General features: G+C 41.9%; 1 protein-coding gene and 1 long non-coding RNA gene across 4 annotated transcripts in view; one reads left to right on the top strand and one right to left on the bottom strand.

Moving 5' to 3' along the window:
* TFDP2 (transcription factor Dp-2) overlaps nucleotides 1-21905 on the top strand; it is a 42024-nt gene extending 20119 nt beyond the window's left edge. For 2 of the 3 annotated variants that reach the window (XM_015871480.2, XM_015871481.2), the window contains exons 4-13: nucleotides 1866-1969; nucleotides 3057-3178; nucleotides 4891-4938; nucleotides 6344-6506; nucleotides 6991-7137; nucleotides 8532-8600; nucleotides 9106-9257; nucleotides 11612-11778; nucleotides 14342-14447; nucleotides 15524-21905. In XM_015871480.2, the coding sequence (XP_015726966.1) occupies nucleotides 1866-1969; nucleotides 3057-3178; nucleotides 4891-4938; nucleotides 6344-6506; nucleotides 6991-7137; nucleotides 8532-8600; nucleotides 9106-9257; nucleotides 11612-11778; nucleotides 14342-14447; nucleotides 15524-15710 (1265 nt within the window). In that variant the 3' untranslated portion in view covers nucleotides 15711-21905. The remainder of the gene's footprint in view (nucleotides 1-1865; nucleotides 1970-3056; nucleotides 3179-4890; nucleotides 4939-6343; nucleotides 6507-6990; nucleotides 7138-8531; nucleotides 8601-9105; nucleotides 9258-11611; nucleotides 11779-14341; nucleotides 14448-15523) is intronic. The other variant, XM_015871482.2, reaches the window with a different exon arrangement.
* LOC116653864 lies at nucleotides 1967-23907 on the bottom strand. Its single transcript, XR_004308451.1, has 4 exons — nucleotides 23474-23907; nucleotides 8993-11463; nucleotides 2882-5525; nucleotides 1967-2584 (listed from the first exon to the last, which is right to left on the bottom strand). It is a non-coding gene; the product is annotated as an uncharacterized LOC116653864 (long non-coding RNA).
* Nucleotides 23908-24255: the final 348 nt, after the last annotated feature.

Genomic DNA, 24255 nt, shown 5'->3' with positions numbered 1-24255 from the left:
TGATGGGCATTATTAAGACTTGGTGTTTATATGTACATTGATCATGTTTAAAGCCTTTACCACTGCTATATGATAAAGTATATATAATTAGTTTGGTGTTATTGCTTCCTCAGGTTGAATACAGAAATCTTTTATGGCTTCTTTTTTGTGCTTTGCAAACAGCAGGACTTTTTTTTTGTACTTTTTCTACACTTTCACAAGTAAGATTTAAAGGGATTGTTCCTGGTGACTCACTGTTTTGTAATGCAACCTTCCCTTCAAAACTTCAGTAATTACTGGATCTTCAGCAAGAGGAGGCCAAGTAACCCCAACAGTTTGGTGTAAAACACAGGCAGTTGTCTTAGCCAGTAGCTGAACTGTCTCGCTGTAGTGGAACTGACTGCTTCCGTTGGTGATGTTCTCACTGCAGTGGCTGCACGTCTCTGCAGAGCTGGGCTGGGCTCAGCAGCTGCTCCACTGTGTGCAGAGGAGTGACACTGGTGATTGCACTGCAAATGTGCTTTGTCAGGTTGGGCTGCGGATGTGATCGATGCATCTGGAGATGCACTGACTTCTGTGAGAAGAGATGAAAATCTGTTCCCACTGTTAAATGTTTGTAGTGTTTTAAAATATCTGCTATACTGATGCAGGTCACAGGAGTGTTTGGACTATGATATCCTTTCATAGGAAACAAGGAGAAGGAATACTTTATTGGTAATTAATTGAACTTCATCATTTTTTCAGCCATTGAGAATGCTGCAGGATGAGTGTTGTTACCGTGCAAAAGGTTCTTGTTCTTTCGTTCTGTTCATGGTGTCTTAGGAGGCCTCACTTCTAAAAAGAGACTGATCCCGCTGTGTCTGTGCGGTATGAAAGGAAGTAAGGTCTGTTTCTAACTGAAGACAGAAAGGCTCTTGTACACGCTTCATATTTAACACGCTTAATATTTAAGCATATTTAAGCTGGAGATGACTGTGTGATGCAGCCCAATGATAAACTTGAGGCTAAATGCCAACATTCCAAAATGGTGCTGTGCTTTAGCATGCAGCTTTATCAGAGGTGCCAAAGGAACAATTCATTCTGTGCTGAGGAAGGAGACAAAGAGAAACAGCGTGAGAGCTCAGCTTGGAGAAGGTGTGGAAATGTTCAGGTGCAGCAGTGGGGAAAAAACCTCCCAGCAGTATGTGGAGGTGAACAGCAGAGCCACTGACAGCAACACGCTGCAGTGAGGTGGGATTTGCTGAGTGTGCCGGCACAACTTGACACATCCTCAGCGAAGTCCTGCCGCCAGAGTGAGAAGTGGCAAATAAGTAGTCAGGGTAGCGAGCTTTTGAGCTCGGTGTATGAGCAGGGTGTTTGGAAGTTGTGAACTGCTCTGTACTCCATCAGTACCTCAGGAGGTATTTCATACTGTAGCAAAGATTTACTCCGGGCTGTGGGTTTGCAAGTGTGTGGTTTATTGTTTTTCTTCTAGGTGAGTTGGGTGAGTAATTCTGAAGGTTCCTCAGATACAGATCTGCCTTTTGGAAAAGCAGTACTTCGTAGCAGCGTTAGTCCAGGTGCCAAAGGGGTTTTGCACAGAACATTAAAACATCCTCGTCTCGTTGTGAGCAATTCTATTTTCTCTGTTCGATTTATATGAAGATGAGAATTTAAGTATAGATGCATCCTTTTTATTTCTGTGCCACAAATAAAGAACATCCTTTTCTAAGTATGAAGTATGAAGACATGTAGATACATACTTTGTGCATGTGCTTGTGATTGTAAGTAGGATTAATAAATATGCAGACTTGTTTCAATTGCACTCTGTGTATGATGTGAGAATTGGCAAAGTATTTTTGTACATTACAAAAGTTACAACTGTCTTTTTATTGCCTTTTTTTTAGGTAATATTTCAGTAATCACACTACCAGTTTCCAGTACCAACTCCCCAACAAAGATATTGCCAAAAACCTTAGGACCAATCAATGTGAATGTTGGACCCCAAATGGTAAGTTTTGTGATGAGAGCAATGCAAACTTGTGCAACTAGATACGTAACTTCCTATTTACATAATATGGGAACACGGGAAAAGTGAAGATGTGGGCCTTGCTAGAAGTCAGAGCTTTGGCTGTAAGCCTGAAGTATCCCACATGGATGGGAAGGTGATGACATGTCAGGATTACTGCTCCTGTTATCTTTCTGGCTCTGACTGGAAATGGAAACAACTTCACCAGCTGACACTGCAACTGGTAGTCAAAGGCATATTAAGAAAAAAAAAATGCTACATAAATGTCTATTTCCACTAGATGGCACCATGGTATAGAAAGAGATGTCTGTCTTGAAAATACACAAACACGATTTTGTACCTCAGTTTATTATGCTGGTTATCAAAATTATAAGGACACCGGATATGAGATGGTATTTTTATGGTATATTTTCTTCTGGATTTAAAAGACATGAGCAGAACAATGTGAAACCTGTGGGTGGGTGAAACATGATGAAAGGAATTTCAGTATGCAAAATATTCAAAACCTTTTCTCTCTGACCTGTCTGCCACGTGCTGGCAGAGCCACATATTCACTTCTTTGTCCACTTGCCTCTCTCTGTCGAGCTACTCACCTAACTGTAAGACAGGATAAATAAGATAGATGAATTTGTTTATTTAGGATAAAACAAGTACATAAATGTACATAAAAGTACATAGTTTGGTGTTAGGTGGGATATCAAGTATTGCTTAGTGAATTAAAGAAGCTGGAAATTATTCAGATTATTTTTTTTTTCTAGTTTCTTAAATAATATGAATGGACAATTAGATGCATAAAGGTACAAATGCTAACTGCTCTTCCTAGTAATTATTTGTTTGTCCAGTTCTTGTTCATAGAAGTGATACAGTAATAAGATACAATGAGCAGAGATTTACCAGTATTGTAATTACTGTCCCGTGTGAAGATCTAATGACACTTCTTCAGTGTATTTTATTCTCAGCTTACATCTGCTTTACATCTGGTACATCCTTCACATGAATTCTAGCATGTGATAACCTCTCTTTTATCAACAACGATGTGTTTTTTGTTATTTTAATTTCTAAACTGTAGATAATAAGCACATCACAAAGACTGAGCAGTTCAGGGGGTGTTCTGATTGGGAGTCCATATAACGCAGCTCCAGCAATGGTGACGCAGACACACATAACAGAAGCTACTGGCTGGATTCCAGGGTAAGATTTTGGCTTATTTATTGATGTTTGTCTGTCTGCTCTGAATTTTTTTCCTTTATTTATGCTATTCTAGCTATATTGGCTCACAGTTTCCAGTTCTTCCACAGTTAATGTGTTCCTTACCATATGAAGTGCTTCTGATTTCTTAAGCACATGAACACAGAGCTGCACACAGTACTCACTTCACTGTTTTAGTTTTGTTTTATGGAAGCGTCTGTTCCTGTGTGACAGTGGAAACAGCTACACAGTTTTTAAGTTTGGTTTTCTTGCTGAATATATTTATCTCCTCAAATAGTTGTTAAATTCATTTAGTTTTGATTTGTCAGAGAGGACTAATGCAGCTTTTGTAAAATGTGGCAGCCAGACGTAAGTTCTTTCAATACCCTGATGAGGGAAAAGCCAGCAGTGTCTGCTCACAGCTTGTTCAACTAGACAGTGAACTTCCATTGACATCCTTTGGCTTCAGCCAAACCCACTGATGCAGATACTGAGGGATGAGCCAGTTCTGGTGCATTTTTACCAGCACCACCACAGAGAAGCAGCAACTTTCTGGTTGTAAACTTTGAAAATCTTAGATACAGTTATTCCTGTGAGCTTAATTATTGTTTCACTCATTAAAAGGAAATAGATGTTCTCCAGACTGGTCTGTGATTATTGATCCCTGCAGAAGACCGTACTATAGGTCTCATTTTCCTCTGGAGAACTGCAGTGGGAAGGGTCTCTGGTAGTGTCTCATCTAAGCATTGAGACTTTACTGAGAGGATTCCAAGCCTCGGCTCCTTGCTTTGCCCATTGTTTACCTCATCTTCACTGATTCTAAATTGTTTCCAGAGACAAATAAGATCATATTCATTCTCCATACAACCCCAGGCAGCCAGGCTTTACAGATCTGGGGCAGCTCTCCACTCACTGCCATTCCAGGTCCCTGTTGTCCCATGCAAATGCTGCAGCCCCTGCCCCACCTTGCTCTGGTAAGCACCATGGACAGGAATTGCTGCTGTTGCTGCTAGGAAGACATTTGCAGGTGGGACTGGTCAGACTGGAGGTTCTGAATTGCACAGCCAGATACATGCAGGCTTTCACAGCATCTTCAGAGCCATCATTTTAGTTCAGCTCTCTTCATTAACACTGTCAGCTTTTTAGCTCTGCGTGTATCTGCTGCAAGACTGCTTCGGAATAACAGAGTAGCAATATGAAGTAGCATACTATGACGGTTCCCAAACACTGTGCATTATCAGCTGCAAGAGTAAGAGACAAGGTTGTAATAAAAGTTATGAAATCTTCAAGATGCAGCTAATAACAAAACTACAGGGAAACTGGCAATGATTAGCAACGTCTACTCCTGTGCTAAGCTCATGTCAGCTGCTTCTTCACAGTATCTCTGCTGCGATAGCATCAGCTCTAATATGTACGTGTGTTTATAGTTTGTGTGTTGTTTTTTGTTTAAAGACACCAAAACATTCAGTATCAAGTAAATACAGGATCTGTTTTCTGCACTGTTGGAAAGCACTTTATTTAGGTATTATTTACCTGCTCAGACAACCTCCAAAGTCCTTACCATTTTCTTTCAGATTCTGTCACACTGTGTGCTGTCTTCTTCCTTCAGTAAGCGCTGAACATCTCATTGTTCAGCTAGGCACCAAATACATTTATTTTATTGTTAAAATAACTTTTTTTTTTATCATAAGTAAGCTTGAATTGTCTTCTCCTAGGGAAAGAAAACGAACTCGAGAATTTATAGAATCGGATTTTTCAGAAAGGTGAGTATTACTGAACTTAATTTACCTTCAGAGCCCTTCAGAGAGCTGGCTGTCTAGTCTCCACTTTAGTGAGCTGTCCCTTCTCCCCACTAAAAGCTGTGCAGTGTGTTATTCTTTGTAGTTACAATTCGTTACCCTTTGCTGTATCACTTCCTATCATTAACATTTGCTTATTATTTATATTTATTTCTGATATATTTACATTTACTGCTACAGACCAAACTGGAGCTGTAAAAAAGAGAGAAAACCACAACACATCTTCAGAAACAAGAATTTTCAGTTCGCTTTCGCAGCTTTCAGTGGGACAAACTCTTGCAACCAGTTAGTTGGTTGCTACAACCAACATGGAATGCGTTCAGCGTGTTTTATTTGTTTGCCTACCAGTGATGACTCGAGTAACTGCGCAGGTTTTAGGAGGGTTTTCTGTTTCTTTTTCTTTGCTGTCCTGTTGTTTTCTTTTTTTAATCTTCTGCTATTCTTTTCTGCTTTTTCTTCTGTCATTTTTTATTGTTATGTTTTCTTTAAATACATTCAAAATTTTCGATAGCACTGGAGCCGGGTCTGCCTGTGCAACATAACACCCCTCCCTGAAACAGGCAAATCAACTTCTGTAACTGTAATGTTTGTAAAAAAAGAAAATCCATCTGAGCATGTGAAATGCATGCAAGTAGTTCCACTGTTTTTATTAAGAAATGCAATGACAAAAGGTTTTTTGATGTAAGTCTTGCATATTATTAGGTTATGTTTTATTAGTATTTTGCTTCCAAGTGTCCATAAAGCTGTCAGTCAAGAATGAAGTAAGATTTGCAGTCTTGCTCAAACACACCTTTTGAACTTACTGACATTTGTTGTGTTGTTAATGTAATGCCTCTGAAGAGCATTTAATTAAAAAGTAAATCAAAGCATGTAAAATTACAACAGCAAGATATAAAAATTTACCTAAAGAAATACAGTGAAATTACATGCAACAGGAAATAACCTTCGTAGAGTAAAACTTAACTTATTAATATAAAACATAGGGAATTGGTGAAAATAAATAACCTGGGCTTCTAAAGATGTAGTGTTTTGAAACAAAAAATGTTCCATCTTAGGGAGAGCTGAGTGAGATGTGAGCAGCATCGGCTGCAGTTGAAAACTTCCATAATGGGGAGCAGCCGATAATGGGGAAAAAGCAGGAACTGGATTTTGAGTTGTGTAAGGATCTGCCAGGAGTGTGCAGTGCTGTGTACCTGAAGCTCCAGGCCACTCTTACTCTATTCTAGATTGTCTGAAGAAACAGATTGTTCCTGTTCTTTCCTTTGATACAAGCTAAGCTCTTGGGTTTCTTTGACTCTTGCAAAAGCTACATAACAAAGCAAGCTTATTAAATTTCAATTTATAAAAATAATTACTTTCCTCCTTACAGTAAAAGAAGCAAAAAAGGAGACAAAAACGGGAAAGGTCTGAGGCATTTCTCCATGAAAGTATGTGAAAAAGTTCAGCGCAAAGGAACAACTTCATACAACGAAGTTGCTGATGAGCTGGTATCAGAATTCACAAATTCCAACAGCCACTTGGCTGCGGATTCGGTAAGCAAACGTGGGGATGTCTTTTTTCTACCACTGCAGGACTGGGTGGCTTTGTGTGACCTGACACGTCCCGCAGTCTCCCTCAGTTAACTGTCTTGGAAATATAATGACCTACTCTTACATTATTTATATATCAAATTCCTTTTTAAAATACAGTCTGTCAAAATTATCAGCAAAATAGAGAAGGCTGGAATAAATAAATGAAGCACTGAAGGCTGCTCTGCCCACAGTGCATCTTGTCATGCTTTGCAGTGGTAACAGATTTGCTGTGACGGCAGCTGCTGCTCAGAGGCTTCAAGTAGGTCCTGTACTTTCCTGTGTGCACAGAGATGCTGCTATGACAGCCAAGCACTAGCACAGATGACGGCATCATTTTACTATCACTCTGGCTTAATGCTGTTCTTTTAGGTGCAAAGAATGTGTTTCTTGGTGGGCTTTCTTTTTGAGTGCTTTAATAGTTATCAGTGCTGCACTGTTCTCTTAGCAGGCTTACGATCAGAAAAATATTAGACGGAGAGTTTATGATGCCCTTAATGTGCTGATGGCAATGAACATAATTTCAAAGGAGAAAAAGGAGATCAGATGGATCGGCCTTCCTACAAACTCAGCTCAGGAATGTCAGAATCTAGAGGTAAAGTGAGGTAGATGCAAATATCTGTAGAGTTCATAAGTCAGTCATTATAACAGAGCTGCTGTAATTCAGAAGAGGTTTCTTTTCCGCACCATTTGAGCCCGACTGGTTTCCCTTCTTGCACAGTATGGAAATACAGCTTTTGGTATTTGACTAAACTGAAACAACATGTTTATTTTCTATGTCAGGTTTGGTTTCATTTAGTATAACTTGCACAGGTTTCAAAAGCTGTTTATTTTACAAAATATTCATTATCTGTATCAGGGATAGTTTTTAAGGTTTAAACTCTGTAGTAACCCGAATTAAACACAAGAAAGTTTTAAACAAACAAACGAACGTGTATTTTGTCAGTGTAACTGACAGCATCACTGGCACTTATACTGACAAAGGTGTACACACAGTTGAAGAGAGACCTATTTTGCTATTTGTATGCATGCCTGGAGGGGCTCTTAATAGTAAATGGAAATAACTTGCTGGGATGACAAATAGTAGCTGTGAGCTACCACAAAAAAAAGTTGTAATTATTGGTTATTTCCATTGTTTTTTCCAGCAGACTAAGAGTTACTGTGTTTTTGCAGGGATGCCAGTATTTGTGTGCACAAATGTTGCTTCTGCTTCAGGCCAGATGTCCCATAAATATAAAGCACACGTTATTGCATGTACTGCAAAATCCCACAGATATATTTACAGGCAGCCACCATCTTAACATGCATTGTATTTGTAACACTTGTGACATTAGTCGTCCTAAAAGAGCAGGGAAATGGTCTGCACAGTACAGACCAGCTTTTTCTTCACATTATATTCATTGTTTTTCTAGATACAATAAGAAAAATGGTTTTAATATTTTGACCATTACAATGAATAGTCCAAAGTGTGGAGGTGGCTGGAAAGATGCAGGTGATGAGATCTTTATCTGGTAACTTACATCTGGGAGAAGAGTGGAAGGGATGCACAATTGAAAAAAATAATGCAGGGCAAGAGAGCTAAAAGATGCAAAGCTTTTTACACCTTCCAGTAGCTATTTGGTGCTTAATCAGCACTCAGCAGACAGTGCAGGAGAATGGGTGGAGAAGAAATACAGTCTTGCAGTGGCTGCCTCTTTACTGAAGGTAAAACTGCTTACACTTTCTCAGCCCTGTTCTTTGAAAACAGTCATGAGACAACATGACTTGTCTGAAAAAAACCAATGTATAGTCAATATATGGTATATACGGTAAATGGGTAGGGCTGAAAAGATTTGATATTTGTGTACCCTGGAATTGACCACTTTGCAATAAAAAGGGGGTTTTTGCAAAGGTGTTCAGCACACTGATTCACTGTAAAGCCTGTTCAGTCTGGCATAACGAAGCAGACAAGGTAACTAATTAATTATCATGATGCATTTATATTTTAAGATAGAAAAACAGAAGCGGATTGAACGGATAAAAGAAAAGCGAGCCCAGCTACAAGAACTGCTGCTGCAGGTATGTGTTTGATTATCTCATTTAATATAAATGAAATTAATCTGTAAGAATCCAATGCTTTAGAAAATGGGGGATTTCAAAACAAAGCGTTACAAGTTTGAGAAAGAGGGTGATGAGTGAGAAGAGGAAGAAAGTATTGATCAGGAGAAAGGCAGAACGCAGTAATTTCTGATAACACTGAAACAAATGTTAAGTAGCATTTAGTCTGAGGTAATTGCACATATAGAATAACAGAGATGTCTGACTGCAGAGCTTTTTCTAAAGGGGTGAGGAAACATTTTCCACTACACTCCACTGTTTCCTGTCTGGGGGATATGAGGGAGGCACACAAAGTTGTGGTGCTTAACTTAGTTTCGCTATTAGTGCAAAAGGGAAGTCAGGCCTCAGCTTACCTTTCAAAATGTTATTGGAGGCATTGAGAGCTGGTAGAGAAGAGCCATGAAGTTCCAGTTCCTGGAAGCACTGATGTCTACATTCAGTGACTGCTTTTCCTTTCTTTCCACAGCAAATAGCATTCAAAAACTTGGTACAAAGAAATCGGCAAAATGAACAACAAAATCAAGGCCCCCCAGCCTCCAACTCCACAATACAGCTGCCTTTCTTAATTGTCAACACTAGCAAGAGAACCGTTATTGACTGCAGCATATCCAGCGACAAGTGAGTGTTTGTGGAATCAACTTTAAGGATTTTATTTTCTTTATGGACTTGAGTTATTCTCTGAACAAGTGTGAGCAGCTTTCCCTAGTTTTGTAAATAATAGTGCATTTAAATTTCCTGCAGGCACTCCTTTCAAGGGTGTTTTAGATCAGTTTGGTGTTTTCATTTTTATGCTTAATTCAACTACAGTAGTAACAGGAAAAAGTTTATAACCATTGTTTATACCACTACTAGTTAAAACAAGCTGACTTCCACTGTTGTAAAAGGCACTTAAAGCTGACATTTCAAGGAGCATTCGTGCACAGGACAGGACTGGAATCAAGTTTTATTCTAGCACTGCACTAGCTTTTAAGAAAGCCATTTGTTAGCGCTTCCAAATTCTTCCTCCTAAATGTATTTAGTCAGAAAGGTGATGTGATCCATTAGGCAAAGGGAGCACCCCAGAAGTGTTAATAAAAATATTGAAAGAGATGACATCTCTTGGCATTTTTCAATAAGACAAAGCTTGCACTTAGCGATTTGAGGAAAAAAAGGAACTATAGGATACAAAAATTGGAAGTCTAAGTTGCACTCTTCAGTTTACCTGAAAATCTTCCACTTACTTACATACTTTGGGGTGTTTAGTCCTTCACGATGTGAAAATGTGGCCTATGGTGAAAAGTGCTGTTCTGTCGCTGTTAATCCGATCTTAAGTAGCTGACGAGATGAAAGCAGGTGGTTTTGCTTTTTTTCTGTAGGCTACTGAATTTGTTCTGATATATAAATGAGTCATTCAGCATGTGGTGTCATGCAACTTCCCACCAACATGCCCAAAGCAGTACTATTAAAACATGTAACTAAAAAACAGACATTGTTTTAATCGTGACTTAAACCTCCTGCATAGTGCAAATCAAAACCATTTCCTGAAATTACTGTAGCACCAAAAGAACAGAAGGTGGCAAACATGACACTTATTTCTTGGCTTTGTGTTGGTTTGGGGGTTTTGTCTGGTTTTTGTTTGTTTTTAGCCAATCAGCAGCCCAAGCTAAAGTAGGAGTGTAGAGATTTCTTACACTGAGGGAAGGTTGCTAGAAATAATGGAGGAGAAGTAATACTGTTAGTTTAGTGTGTTCTACTTCTTGCTAATATCCAATATTTGGCCACAACATGCGGGAGCAAAAATGTGGAGCTATTAATAAATACAACCTTTAGTACTGGACCATAAAAGCTGAAATTGGTTACTGCGCAGCTTGCCAGTTCAGCATGACACTGGTCTCCCATCCCCTTTGTTTAAACATAGTTGCATGACTTCAGCCACACCAGTCCTGACAGCAGGAAATAACTGTACCAGTTAAAGGTACAGTCACAGACTGCACTGTCCCTTTAGATGCAGTTATCCTTAAATAACTACAGCTGCATAAGCAATAGAAATTGTACAGATCGTATCACAGAAGTCACAAAAGAAGTGATGCCTGTAACTAGAACGGCTGCATCTCATACAAAGCACATTTCTACGTACAACTTTTGTACATGGACAAGGGACAACTTTTCCAAAGTTAAATTTTTATAAAAAGGCATAAAGTACAATAAAGGAAATCCACAGATGACATAACAGTTCAGCTCAATGAAGACTCACCCATCGGGATTACCTTTTAAAGACTCTATCACAGATTGTTTTAATGGGGATGGAATTTCTGTCAGCAGAAAATGAGTTTCTTTGAACCAGCCTTTTATTGTAACCATTAGAGCAGCCAGCACTATCCGTGCTTTTAATAGCTTGTGATGATAGAGGAAGGCTGGTCTAAATACTCCTGCTGTCATTAAAGCTCACTTGAGTTTGTAGAGTTATCTGCACTTGTACATTCTCAGAATACTGTAGCAGAAATGTTGGGCTTCGAACATAGGTGTCTGACCAGACTGCTCTGCTGGCAGCATCCAAAAAGCAAAACTGCAGCAAAGTAAATAGGTCAGTTCACAGGAGGAGTGTTGCAGATTAGAACGGAAAGTTAAAAATAAAAGAAGTGAAAACAAAATACTTACTATAGTGACCGAGCTGCAGATGACCTTTAAAAGCACTGGATTTAGCACAAGTGAAGGTTTGTGTTTCTTAAGACCTCCTTACTCTCCTTTGAATTTGTTTAATGAGGTAGAAAATGTTCGCCTTTCTTCCTGTAATGGTGAAGTCATTTTAATTGACAAAGCACCGTTTTACACTTGGTAGGCATTCCTGTCACAGAAGCAGAAGAGAATTATTTTTTTCTTAAAGACCCTTTACAGATAATGAGGAATACACACAGACACACGGTGAAAAGGGGGAAAAAAGCAGGAAAAAGCAAAGCTGTACTTTTCATCTCACTTCAACTTCTTAAATGCAGGTTTGAATACCTCTTCAATTTCGATAACACTTTTGAGATTCATGATGACAGTGAGGTGCTGAAGAGAATGGGAATGTCCTTTGGGCTGGAGGAAGGCAAATGCTCAGCTGAAGACCTAAGAACTGCAAAATCTCTGGTGCCAAAAGCTTTAGAAGGTTACATCACAGGTAAGCTGTCGCTTTTAAATATTGTTCCTTATCAAAAACGTAACATTATCAAACCAAAGCAAATGTAGTGATGTTAGCCTACATAGGTATGTTACAACTGAAGTGAAAAACAGTAGCGCTGGTAACAACTTTCAAGAAGAATGAAGAAATTATTTCTTAAGTAACTAAAGTGATACTGAGAACAGTTTTTATTCATACTGAATAAGTGTATGTGTGGAACAGCAAACAGGAGGAAGGGAGGAAAGGAGCATCTTGAATTGGTTGAGTTTAACCCTGTAAGTGACCCATCTGCATTCACACTTGGAGGTGGGTGAGCTCTGCTAAGACTTGTCCATATCTCTGTCCAAGCAGGATGTGCTCAGTGTTGCGGGTTCTCCTGCTCTGTTTATTTTCGAGTTTTAACCGTGCATTGATGCATATTCAGATCATAGAATTTCTTCGAATTTGAACGAGTTGTTTGTTACCCTCTTCTGTGCAAAACCAGCTTTAAAAAAAAAATAAATAACAACTACATAACTAAATCAGTGGTTAATAAGTCACATTAACTTGTTTTGTAAAAGCACCAGCCACACCAATGTACTGCGGGTGTGACTTCTTTACTGAAAGCATTCAATACTACAGCATTGCCATGCAAGGAAGGAACAAGACGTTCTCTGCTCCAAAAAAGCCACTAAACAGCTATAACATTCTAAGATTGCACATTGCAAGAATGCTTTGATTAGGGCTGATTTACCAGTAGCAGAGCAGCAGCCAGAAACCTGCCTTGAATTTTAATAGGAAACGTATTGATCTGTGCTTTTACTTTAAAGGCACTGAGGCAGATACTTTATTCTTTAGACATGGGTTAAATGTGGCTGCTTCAGCGACTGAAATAATGTGTTATTAGAATAAGAACATTCACAGATGTATTCAATCTGTTGTTCACAACTTAACTACACAACACAAATAGTACAGATTCAGTTTATATAGTAGAGGTTTCCAGTGTTGCTGACAAATAAAGGAAAGATTTAAAAGTTTTGCACAATACTTGAAAATCCAACATTTACCTGATCATGTGTCTCAGTTCAGTAGAACCTCCCATTTTAGCCTGGGCAGCTTTCAGGCATTGTCTACTTTTGCATCAACTACTAAAGGCTAGTGAAGGTACTCACTCCTTTATAAGGCTAGTTAGGTACTCCTTTAGAGCCTTCTCTTGTCAAGAAGTTTCTACCAAATCCATCTGCTGCAAGTACATGCCTAGCTCATAATAAGGATGCCACTCTTAGACAAAACTGCGTCATCTTGAAAAGGTTCTTCAAACTGATCCCCCTTCGTAAATGCAGCTACTCTACCAGAAGCAGTAGGGCTTGTAACCACAGGCAGGCTTCTATTTTGGCAGTCCCTTCCAGACAGGGAATTGCTTCTTGCACAAACTTTATTTTCCCTGTCTCCTCTGAGCCCAACTGGAAATCAGCATTAAGGAACACTGGGCTATGAAAGTCCAGGGCAAGGATATGTATCCTTGAAGCTTCTTTCTGCCATATGCATTACAGCTACGCTTTCCTTCATCCTGCTCTTCAAAAAGAAGGTAGGAATTATCTCAAAATGTTAATTAAACACAAAATAACTTGCTGCTCTTCTGGAATATTAGACATGTAGACACAGGTAAACCCTTCAAAAGACCAGGAAAAAAACTCTGTTGATACATTTCTAACCCACTTTATTAATCTAAATACAGTGCTGTCATTCCAAAGGGTTTCGCCACCTCCTGCAGACACAGGAATAAACTGTCAGAACATGTTCTTTGTAACTGTAAGCTGCATCTAGGGCAGACTTAATGAAATCATCCAGCTGTGTCCATAATCAACCATTCTCATCTATTCAGGCCTCATAGATCACTCTAATGCTGCCACTTAGTCTTTTGGTCTTGTTTCAAAGACCTTCTGAAACAATGTCAGCCTTGCCCTCCTTTGCTCCGTAATGTCATTTAACCTCACTGCTACAGGTTGCACAGCACAACACAAGGGAGCCAGTGGATCCCAATGGATGGTGAGACCATTTACGTGTATGCAGGGAAGCAGACAACCTGCTTAAAACATACCCTCTGCTAAACAGGGCACCATCAAATCTCAAGACCAAAGCTTAACATGAATACAGTAATGCAGATGCACTCCTAATGGCTACAGTGCCATCTGTACCTTCACCAAACTGCATAGCAAAATAGAAAATAAAAATATGTAACTGTAGTTTCCATAAAGGACTCCAGAACTGAATAGCCATCCTATGGCTGCACGCAGCTCTAGCTGGAGTCACCTGCAGAGCAAGTGCGCTTCGTTAGGAAAAGTGTCATAGAAGTAACTTCAATTCTGCATCTGAGGGCCTGGCCAGGCTGAGTGTACCCACAAACACTGGGAATATATAGTTCAATATGAATAAGAAGAGCACATCTACAGTATGAAAATCAATCTAAGCTCTTGTAAAACAAATGCAGAATCCTAACTGCAAACAGAACACAGAGTATTACACTGTAACAAGAAGAAAAAAATTAAGCAGACATAATGAGTGCAGCTGTTCTTTTTTCTAGACATGTCTATGGGATTGTCATGGATGAACCAAGGATTACTTCCAAATTCAGCACAAGCAGTTTCACATTCAGAGATAGCAGGAGGCACTTCTGATTCAAAATCAAGGTAAATAAAAGCATTTTTTATTCAAGGCTATTAATAGATTCTGGCATACGTCCAGTGACCTCACTAGTTCACACCATTTACATGCAGGACATAGGATGTCTTCTGTTGATCTTGATTTTCAATTGTGAAAGTCCTCTTTGCTGATTGTATTTGAAAGGTTAAATCTGCACTTTAAACATGCTAGTTATTTTAGATCTGTTGTTTCAGAAGAGTAGAATCACTTCCAAGCCCTTGTAAAAACATGCGAACCATAAAATCACAAGGTTGGAAAACATCTCCAAGTTCACCTTGTCCACCAGTACTTTCCCCACTAATCCATGTTCCTTAGTACAATATCTGAACATTTCTTGAACACCTCCAGAAACAGTGACTAATCCACTGCCCTGGGCAGCCCTTCCAAATGTCCAACCTGAACCTCCCTTGGTGCAACTTGAGGCCATTTCTTCTAGTTCTGTCACTAGTTACACAGAAGAGGCCAAACCCCCCCCACATCACAGCCTCCTTTCAGGCAGTTGGAGAGAGCTGTAAGCTCTCCCCTGAGCCACCTCTTCTCCAGACTGAACAATCCCAGCTCCCTCAGCTGCTCCGTGCAAGACTTGTGCTCCAAGAGCCTTTGCAGCTTCACTGTCCTTCTCTGGACACACTCTGGAGCCTCAATGTCTTTGTTTTGATGGGCCCAAAACTGAACACGGCTCTTGAGGTGCAGCCTCAGCAGAGCTGAGTACAGGGTGACAGTCACCTCCCTACTGGTTTGTTGATGTAAGCCAGGATGCCACTGGCCTTCTGGGCACACTGCTGGTTCATATTCAGCCAAGCATCAACCAATAAACCCAAGTCCTTTTTTCAGTATTTCTACTAGGCAATTGGGGGCAGTTGTAGGGGGGGGAAGCCAATCTTTTTTTAGGCTATTTTCCAATATTTCAGCAATTTTCACAATTAGCTTTGTTTAACATAAAGCTTTAGGATGATTCTTTTTTTGACATCATTTCTTGCCCTAAAGGAAAACCAGAGGCCAGAAAGAAAGCTTAATGCTTTATGAGAAATCTAAACTTTTAACATTTCTGTTGTTTTAATAGTGAGAATCCAGGGCTGTGTTTGGATACTGAAGTGGCTTTAGCAACTGGGCAGTTTCTTGCCCCTAGCAGTCAGCAGTCCAGTAGTGCAACATCACGCTACTCTGAGTCACGGGGAGAAACTCCATGTTCATTCAATGATGAAGAAGAAGAGGATGAAGATGAAGATGATCCTTCCTCCCCAGAGTAAAGACAGTAAAAAATGGATACGTAAAATGCTGCTCATATATGTTCTTAATGGGAGTTCATGTTTGGATTTTACTTAGGTTTCTTGCCTTGGCTTGCACTGTGTTCAGTGAAGCAAAATGGAAGCTTCAAAACAAATTAATCCAAAGTTGAAATTGGAAACTTTTTATAACTGAACAGAGTAACATGCAGACACAGAACAAAGTGGTATTTTTTATCAACTACAACCAAGGAAAAGAACAAAGTCCCCGGAGATTCGGCACAGTAAACAGCAAAGTTTGTGTTTTCCATTTTGGGATATTGTGTCTCAAGTCTCTGCCTTCATCAAATCTTTACCAGATGGGGAAGAAAAAGCCACTTCTTGTGTTGTCTTTTGGATGTTCTACCTTTTAAAAAAAATTAAAAATGGAGCACGTGAATGTGCAGAAATACTGTTGTAGGGAAAAGGAGCTGTTACAGTATTTGCTTTTTTTCTGTTCAACTTGTTGTATTGAAGGTTCTTAAAGTAATATAAATTGCAGGTTATTAAATCAATCTTGGATTAGCTTAAATCCATTTTAGATACTCTGAAAGTAGCTTGTCTCTTTTGAAAGGTTCATACGTTTGTTTATACAAGTGATACACTTATGACAAGTGATTATTAGCCATTATTAAGCAGTCAGATAGAAACGATATTCTCTGCACCAGCTTTTTCAAGAAGAGAAAAGTGGAAACAATAATTGATGGATTACAGCCTATCCCTATAGCTTCTGTTTTACTGTTCAAATGTTATAATCCATCTGACTTTATAGCATGTATATGAAAAGAAAGCAAAAAAAAAAAAAAAAAAAGACAAAAAGAAAGAGGCCTCTACATATCAGGGATCTCAGGCAGCAGGATTTCAAGTCAGGTAATGGAAAGTTCAGATTTTCAGGAAAAAATAAATTCTGACAATATGCAATTTTCTGGTTTGCATTCTAGTCATGGATTACGATAGAGTAATTTGCTTTCAATTAACTTCTGCTGCACACACCTCAGTGCGCCTTTGAGAAGCATTAGGATAGAACAGGTTAAAATAATTTGGCTGAAGTTACACAACATGAATTCCCTTTGGACTGTTGAATTATACTTAAAACAGGAGGCTCCACCTTCTGTGTTTAACATGCATCCACTCACAAAGACCTTTGTAAAACTCCTTGTATAACAGCAAAACACTGTAGATGTACAGTTCTCACTGGTGTTCCGACACCCAATATTTTAACTAGCCCCAAAGTTAACTATTTCTTTTTAGTCTCATACTGTATGTCAGTAGTTCTAAGCACCAGGATAGTACCCGTCAGCTCTCCGTGGCATTGTCTCTGTTCTTTAAAGATTAGGCAGCTTAGAATGCTGTATTTGCTTGAGCAGCGGCAGCACGTTGCAGCCACTGAGTGCTGCAGCCGTTATTCATGCACAGCATGGGCTGTGTCCACCTCAGCTTTTACAAAGCCACACACAAGCCAACGTGACTCCAAAGAACTCAGCCCGAGATAGGAAGGTGAACCAGCACATCAGCTACAAAGATGGCTGTTGTACAGCTGTTAGCACATGACTAGCGACATACAGAACAGGTAAAACTGCAAGGAGCACACAAATACGCACATATGTTCATGCTGAAAATCATCCACATCAAAACTTTTTGTATTTAACGTTAGGACACCACTATTACTAAGACATACAGCCCTTCTTTGGGAAGGCAGAGCAATCTGGCTCATACAAACTATATGCAAATGCATAAATGGAAATAAAAACCATAAGCCTGCCCTGTTATTCATCCTGCAGACAAGACTGTTACACTGCCCTATGCACATGGATCACAGGCAACAGCAGGCTGAGATTTACACCACCTCACTGCAACCAAATCTGTAACGCTACCTCTATATGAAGAAAAGCTTTACAAAGAGAAAATGGTATTCTCACAGAGAGACAACATTCTTGACTAAAATGTGAGATAAGACAACAAGGTGCCTGATGCTCTGGACATACCATTAACTGCGTGAATGGCGTTTCATTTGAACAGGCAGTTGCCCTTATTCTTAAAAATATCTTGTCCTGTCATCTTTCATTGGAAAGGGCAGCTGGAAGATCCCTGATGTACAGGACACCCTGAGGCACTGTAAGAGGGGAGAGCATTTTCTCAAGTACTTATTCCTCACTCCTCAGTACGTTATAGGTGAATCTACCTTCACATTTCCCACTCAAAATCTGCATAAAAAGTCAAAACAGCAAAACATTCAACAACTTCTGAAGAGCTCGAGGCACTTTGAACTATAAGATGTTGGCCAAAAAAAAAAAAAAAAGAAAGAAAGAAAGAAAAAGAAAAGAAAAGAAAGGAGAAGCTTCTTGCCCAGAAAAGGAGTGTTATGTGTATTTTATTAGTAGTCAGAGTGCTCTGTGGGAGGAAGATGTTCAGTGATACCTTGCTCCCACTGATGTCTGTCTCCATCAGCACAGCAGCCTGCACAGCTGTTTGCTCTCCAGCCAACTCAAAGCTATCAACTTCTTTTTCCTACTTTCTAATTTAAAAGCACGTAACGTAGGCAGGTAACAGAGACTTCCTAAGTTATTTTTCTGAATTAGTGGAGTAAAGGACAAAACAAGTTAGAACACTTAGAAGAAACTTCAAAAGGAAATTATTTCCTTAGGATTCTTAGTGCCAAGTTACAGCTGAGGATGGAGTTCAACTCCAGCACCATGTTCCTGTGGTTACACCAGAGCCTGGGAACCAGGAGAGCTCTGGGCCTTATCCAACCGTAGTCACTCTGTACAGTCTCAGGCACGCCTTTCAGGCTTTTTTGTTGAGCTTAATTGACCTTAATAAATACAATAAAGTAGGTGAATGCAGGACGGGGCCTCACTGAATACAGAGGATGTTGCATCTGTCTTAAGCTCCGAGTAATTAATGAACAACAAAGGGATTAAGAATATTAACCAACCCCACTGCTCCCACTAAACTGGCGGCAGTAGCGCTCAGCTGCTTTAACACAGCAGCTTCCTGCCCTGTGCCAGCAGCCGGGATTTTCGGCAGTAAATGCTCAGCAGCAGGACAGGCTCCATTTTCTAGTCAAGTACCACAACACTCTGCTGGCTTGTGCTGAGCATTCACTGATGTGAAACAGGGTGCAGCCAGAACCAGAAGGTGACTCATACAAGGCAGAATTAGTATTTGATTCTTCATACAAATTCTAATTGACATTTTTCTGTCCCTTAAATGCTATTTCTGAATGCTCTATTCAGCAGTGCAATGCTGTGTAAAAACCTTTACACATTGCAGTAAAACAACATTAAATTTGACTTAAAGACATCACAAACTAGATGAAAAAAACATGAACAGGAGACAGTGTACCTTATAGCAGGAGACAGTGTACCTTATAGCATTTGAAACTCTGATAAATCAAAGTCTGTGGATTTGAGTTTTAAGTTACATCGCTGCATGTGAATGTTCTTAAGCTGATGGCAATAATCCACCTAATCTAAGAAGGCGCGTATGTAAAGGTTAGAGCAAACAACGCCCGTTGAGCTGCAGTGATATTTTATCTATGTAAACTGCCATGCACCACAGCTCAGATATTTCCCTTCTGGCTGTAGCTGGAAGTTGCTGAGTACACAACATGCCAACACAAGGACTCGTGCTGAACGACCAAGTCAGCCCGGTGCAGTGTGAGTTACATGGGCCGAACAGCCCAGCGTGTTTTAGAAACAAATAAGTTTATACATAATGTTATGTGTGAATTCAGAACTCAGCAGTTGAGGTTATAGATGCCAAGTGCTCTTTCTACTGACTATCCCAGTGCTTTAAATGAAGAGCGTGGCTGAAACTTGATCACATTTGCCACCAAGCACTGGGCAGTTCTCGTTTGTCTAATTAGCTGCCTCTTTCCATCTGTAAATTATCCAGGCACTTTATAGAGAAGGCTTTCCTTGTAATGAGTTAAAGACACACAGGCTTTGGATTCATTTAAAAACAAAGCTTGAGTGTTTAGTAAACAAGCCAGTTCTCTTGACTGACCCACATAATTTACATTTTCATTAACCCAGTTTTCATTGCAAGAACATCTCTGTTTCAGGAGCATATTTTAAATGACCAAAAATAATGAAGCTGGGAAGAGACTGTGACTTTTTTCTATATTCTAAGAATCCTTGCCATGGCCATCATTCAGGGCAGTATCTTCCTGCTTCCTGCCCGCTTGCTTCATCTTAAAGGAAGAACAACTCTGCTGGCTGTTCCTCACACCAATCCCAGTACCCTGGAACTTCTTGAGACTCTCATTCCTTAGACTTATCTGACTTCATAGATTCCCCGTCCTGCTTAGCTGTCAGTTTACTTCAGCGTTTTTAAGAGCCCATGCAGGGCAGTTGCCAGCACCAGGCACAGACCATTACCACGACCAGCCTTGTTCCCAGTGGTTCTGTACCATCCTCCAGCTCTGTGCAGCTCACAGGTACTGCACTCTCAATAGCCTTCCAGCCTGGTGGCACTGACTGTTACCCCCCTGCTCCATAGTTCAGCCAACCAGAACAAATGGGTTTTTTCCTGCTTACATCTCTTTGACAGTACCCAGCAATGGAGGATATCTGCCTAAGTCACAAACCAGAAATCCCCATTCAGATTTGGGCAGAAGCATCTTTGCCACAATGTGGTACCCTGCTTCATTTGGAGACTTCATAAAAACCAGTTTGAAACGCTCAACCCCTTCCAGGCTTAAGCACTTCAGACATAAGAGAGCACAGGCTAACGAGAAGCAGCTACCTGCAATTGAAATCCAGCTGTAGATTTAAATTCAACTTGTCTATTCAGTATTCAGGGAACTTTCCAGACGAAATGAGCCTTTACCTGCAACTTGTTTTGGTAACAGCCCACACTGCTGCCCAGGCTCAATGAAATCCACCTATTCCATAGCAGAGCCTGGATGGCAGTACAGCAGTACAGCAGTACAGCAGTACTTCACACATCACGGGCAGTTATTCTGAATGGCCACAAAATAAAAATATTTACCAAAAAAGAAACATCCCCCCTCCCCCCCCAAAAAAAGTGTCCAATTCTTTTAGTGGATTTGTTAACGCTGTGAGGTAACTAACAATTAATAATTGGGTTGCAGCATTGTACAGATTAACTGGGCCTCCCAGATCCTCCCTGGTAAAGTAGCAGCTGAACCAAAAATCCATCACACAAGCTTCAGATCCTCCCCCTTGTCTCTAAAGCCAGGCCGTGCATACAAAAGATACTTCACATAGGGAAGTTTTGATAAAGACAGATAAACTGACCCTGTACCTCCCAGGACCTGTGGTGAACAGGCAGGAATGCTGCGCAGAGCCGAGCCCATGGCTGGCTGCTGGCTGAGGCAGCCCCACACGCTGCTGGCACTGAGCACAGTGACGCTCCCTGCGGGGCTCAGCGGTGTCAGCCACAAACCTCACTGTGCTGCTGAACGGCACCTGCTGACACCTGATCACTGTGCATGGAAGTGCCCTGTACCAGAACTTCCTTTTTCCACTGAAAACACAGAAAGCACTTACGTGAAACCATTTGAAGTGAAATGCAGGAAAACCTTTAAGGAGGAAGCCAGTCAAGGACAGAAACATTACTTTTTAATGCTGAACTTCGAGCCTGTAAACTTGCCAGGGGTAAAGGCAGAAGCAGTGACACGCAGCTGGTGATGATGCAAACTGCAGCAGATCCTCAGCATCACTCCATTGCTCTCTATCCCGGCTCTCTGCACCATCTCCCTCCTCCCAAACACAGGCACAAAACATCACAACTGTCAGCAGAAACATTCCTCCTTTTTCTCGTGCTCAGTTCACGTCTTTGGGAAAGCCCAACTTGTTACTGAGTTGTTGGAATAATTTGCTGTGGATTTCTGAATGCTCCAAATTCCTTTAAGTTATACAGTACAGTTTTATTTTCGCAGGTCTGCTATTAAACTATCCTGATTGTTTCCCCTGCCCTGACAGTGTTACTTTCTACTGCCACATTGTATGTGGCCAGGAGTAGTGCAGAAGGAACGCGGTAGCATTACGTGTGCTTTAAACACTGAGATATAAAGAAAAATGCATATACAAAGTTTTACTTTCCTAATAGGAACACTGGCATTAGCAAACAGCATATTTGAACCGATAGGAAATATTACTTTGTAGTAGCAAACACTTTGTAAATAAAAACTTGTTATTTTTTTAATGGAAATTTGATAGAAGCTCTTTCTGTGTTCTCTGTTGATTCCATGTTTACTGACAGTTCTGCAGGTGGGAACTGCACATTGAGCTGGGGTGGGAGCCATGGCTGCCTGCAGCAGCAGCTTCTGGGTGCCAGAGAGAAACAGCGCCTGGCTGTGGGAAGTGCAGCCTGACCGCACAGGAACTAAATAAAAGCATTTCAAGGCAACTCAACAGGGCAGCTTTGGAGGTGGTTGTTTTGTATCCCAGCACCCCACGTGCTCCCTTTGCATCTCACCGATGTCATCCTTTACCCACAGTCCCTGTCACACACCTGCAGACACTCAGCACAAACCCTTCCTGCCTCCCACCTGCGTTCTGCCAGCAGGGACCCAAATGGTGAGAGTTCCCCATGGCTCCTCCCTGTGTGTGCTGCTTTTCCAACTCCATCAAACTCACAAATCCCAATTTCACAGTGCTTGTTTTCCCTCATGCATAAATGATCCACCAGTTTTAATCTCAGATCAGCACAGAAGTTAGAGGACAAAAGGAAAAGCCCACAAACCTGAGCTCATCCCTGTGCAGCCACTGCCTTCTCACACAGCCCCCTTCATTTAAGGGCACTGACATTCAGTCAGGGGAGGCATTTCCAGGGGCAGATGTAGCTGCCTGCAGGCAGCCCCATGCCCAGCTGGTTGGCTGAATGCTTGTCATGTGGTTTCTGTAGGCCTGAAACTGCTGGAGAAACGTGGAAGCACAGCCCTTATCTCAGCAGTAAGACACTGCCTTGAAGCGCAGCCTGGTGCTCTGTGCTCTCCTGTGTCAGTGCGACATGAGCTGCCATGTGAAGGGCTCTGAACCAGGCAGGCACAGCTTGCGGGGACAAACACCGGCCTCTACACAACATGGAAGGACAATGTTTGCTGCACGCTGCTTCATTCTTGGTGACGCCTCTTCACACCGGGATAAACCGCCCAGCAGCACAACACGGGGAAACGCTGCAGCACAACACTGGATTTCTTCTAGGAATGACTCAGTGTGGCTCTAAGAAGGAAGGAGGGCACTGAGGAGCCCTCGTGAAATCACAAGTGTTTTGGGTCGGAATCTCCGACCGCGCACTAAGAGCAACACAGCAGCTCCAGATGGTTCACTTTGTTTCACCAAACACTGCAGGTCTTATAATAAGAGCTCAGCAGGCAATGGAAGCTACTGCAGCACTGCTGTTCTGTAACGGTAACAGCACGGATGGAGACGAGTACTTTCCGTGGTTGCAATAAAGCAGGCCTTACAATGGCATTTTGCTGAATTACACGTTCTGTTAGAAAACAAAAGGCGCTCAAAACATCCCAACAACCAACAGACCAACCACACACACACACACACACACACACATACACACATACACACACACACACGCAGCCGTTCGTTCCTCACTCAGCCGTTCCATCCCCGCGCAGCACTAAGGCTCCTCCCCGCGGCCTCCCGAGCTGGGCCGCCCTCACACCGCACCGCCCACACGCCTGGAGCCGTTTCCGCCCCTTCTCCCCCGCGTGCACATTGCAGCCGCCGCTCCCCGCGCCCCGCTGTGCCGCCCGTTACCTGCTCGCTCCGGAGCCCTCGTTCCGTTCCGTTCCGTTCCGTTCCTTTCCCCTCCTCTCCTCACCCCGCATCGCGCTCCGCTCCCGGCGCCCGCCGAGGCAATAACGGCCGCGGCACGAGGCCGGCACAGTGCGCAGGCGCGCAGCCCCCAGCACGTGCACGCAGGGCGGGCCGGCTCTAAGTGCTGCGCTGTCCGTGCGGTCACTGTGCGCTATCGGGTACGTGATCCCGGCTGCACGAGGTACCGCTGTGTGACGTGTGAGTTCACGCACCCATGGCTGCTCGCAGCCCAGCAGCCTGTGGGCTCATGGCTGTTCAGAACCTCGGCAGCTTTGGCATTCCGTCCCCGTCTCGTTAGCACGGCTAGAGCCCAGCTGGGAGCACTCTGCGCTCACAGACTCTGCGTGCTCTGCCAAGCTCCCGCCTGCGGTTCCTCGGCACCTGGCGAGGTGTGAGCAGAGATACAGCGATAGCAGCCCGCGTCTGGGCCCGCAGGGCGTGCACCGGGCTGTGCAGCAGGGAGTGCAGCATAAAGTGCACCGTGCTGTGATGCGGGCTGCAGGCAGCAGCAGCTGCGGGCACAGAACGGCCGGGTGCTCGCACAGCAGCTGGCGGCGCTCCCGGCCCCGTGAGCGGCTGCTCGAACACCTGGAGCCCAGCCCTCCATGTTATTGCAATGGAGGAAACCCGGGAGCAGCGCGGTCACAGGTGGGTACAGCACCGGGCACACACAGATCCCGGGAAATAAAGCAGTGCTGGTTCGTGAACATTTCTTAGCAGCA

This window comes from Coturnix japonica, chromosome 9, assembly GCF_001577835.2.
Source record: "Coturnix japonica isolate 7356 chromosome 9, Coturnix japonica 2.1, whole genome shotgun sequence".
NCBI classification, from domain to species: Eukaryota; Metazoa; Chordata; class Aves; order Galliformes; family Phasianidae; genus Coturnix; species Coturnix japonica.
The sequence above is the reverse complement of the archived record's forward strand: the minus strand, read 5'-3'. Positions and strand labels throughout refer to the sequence as shown.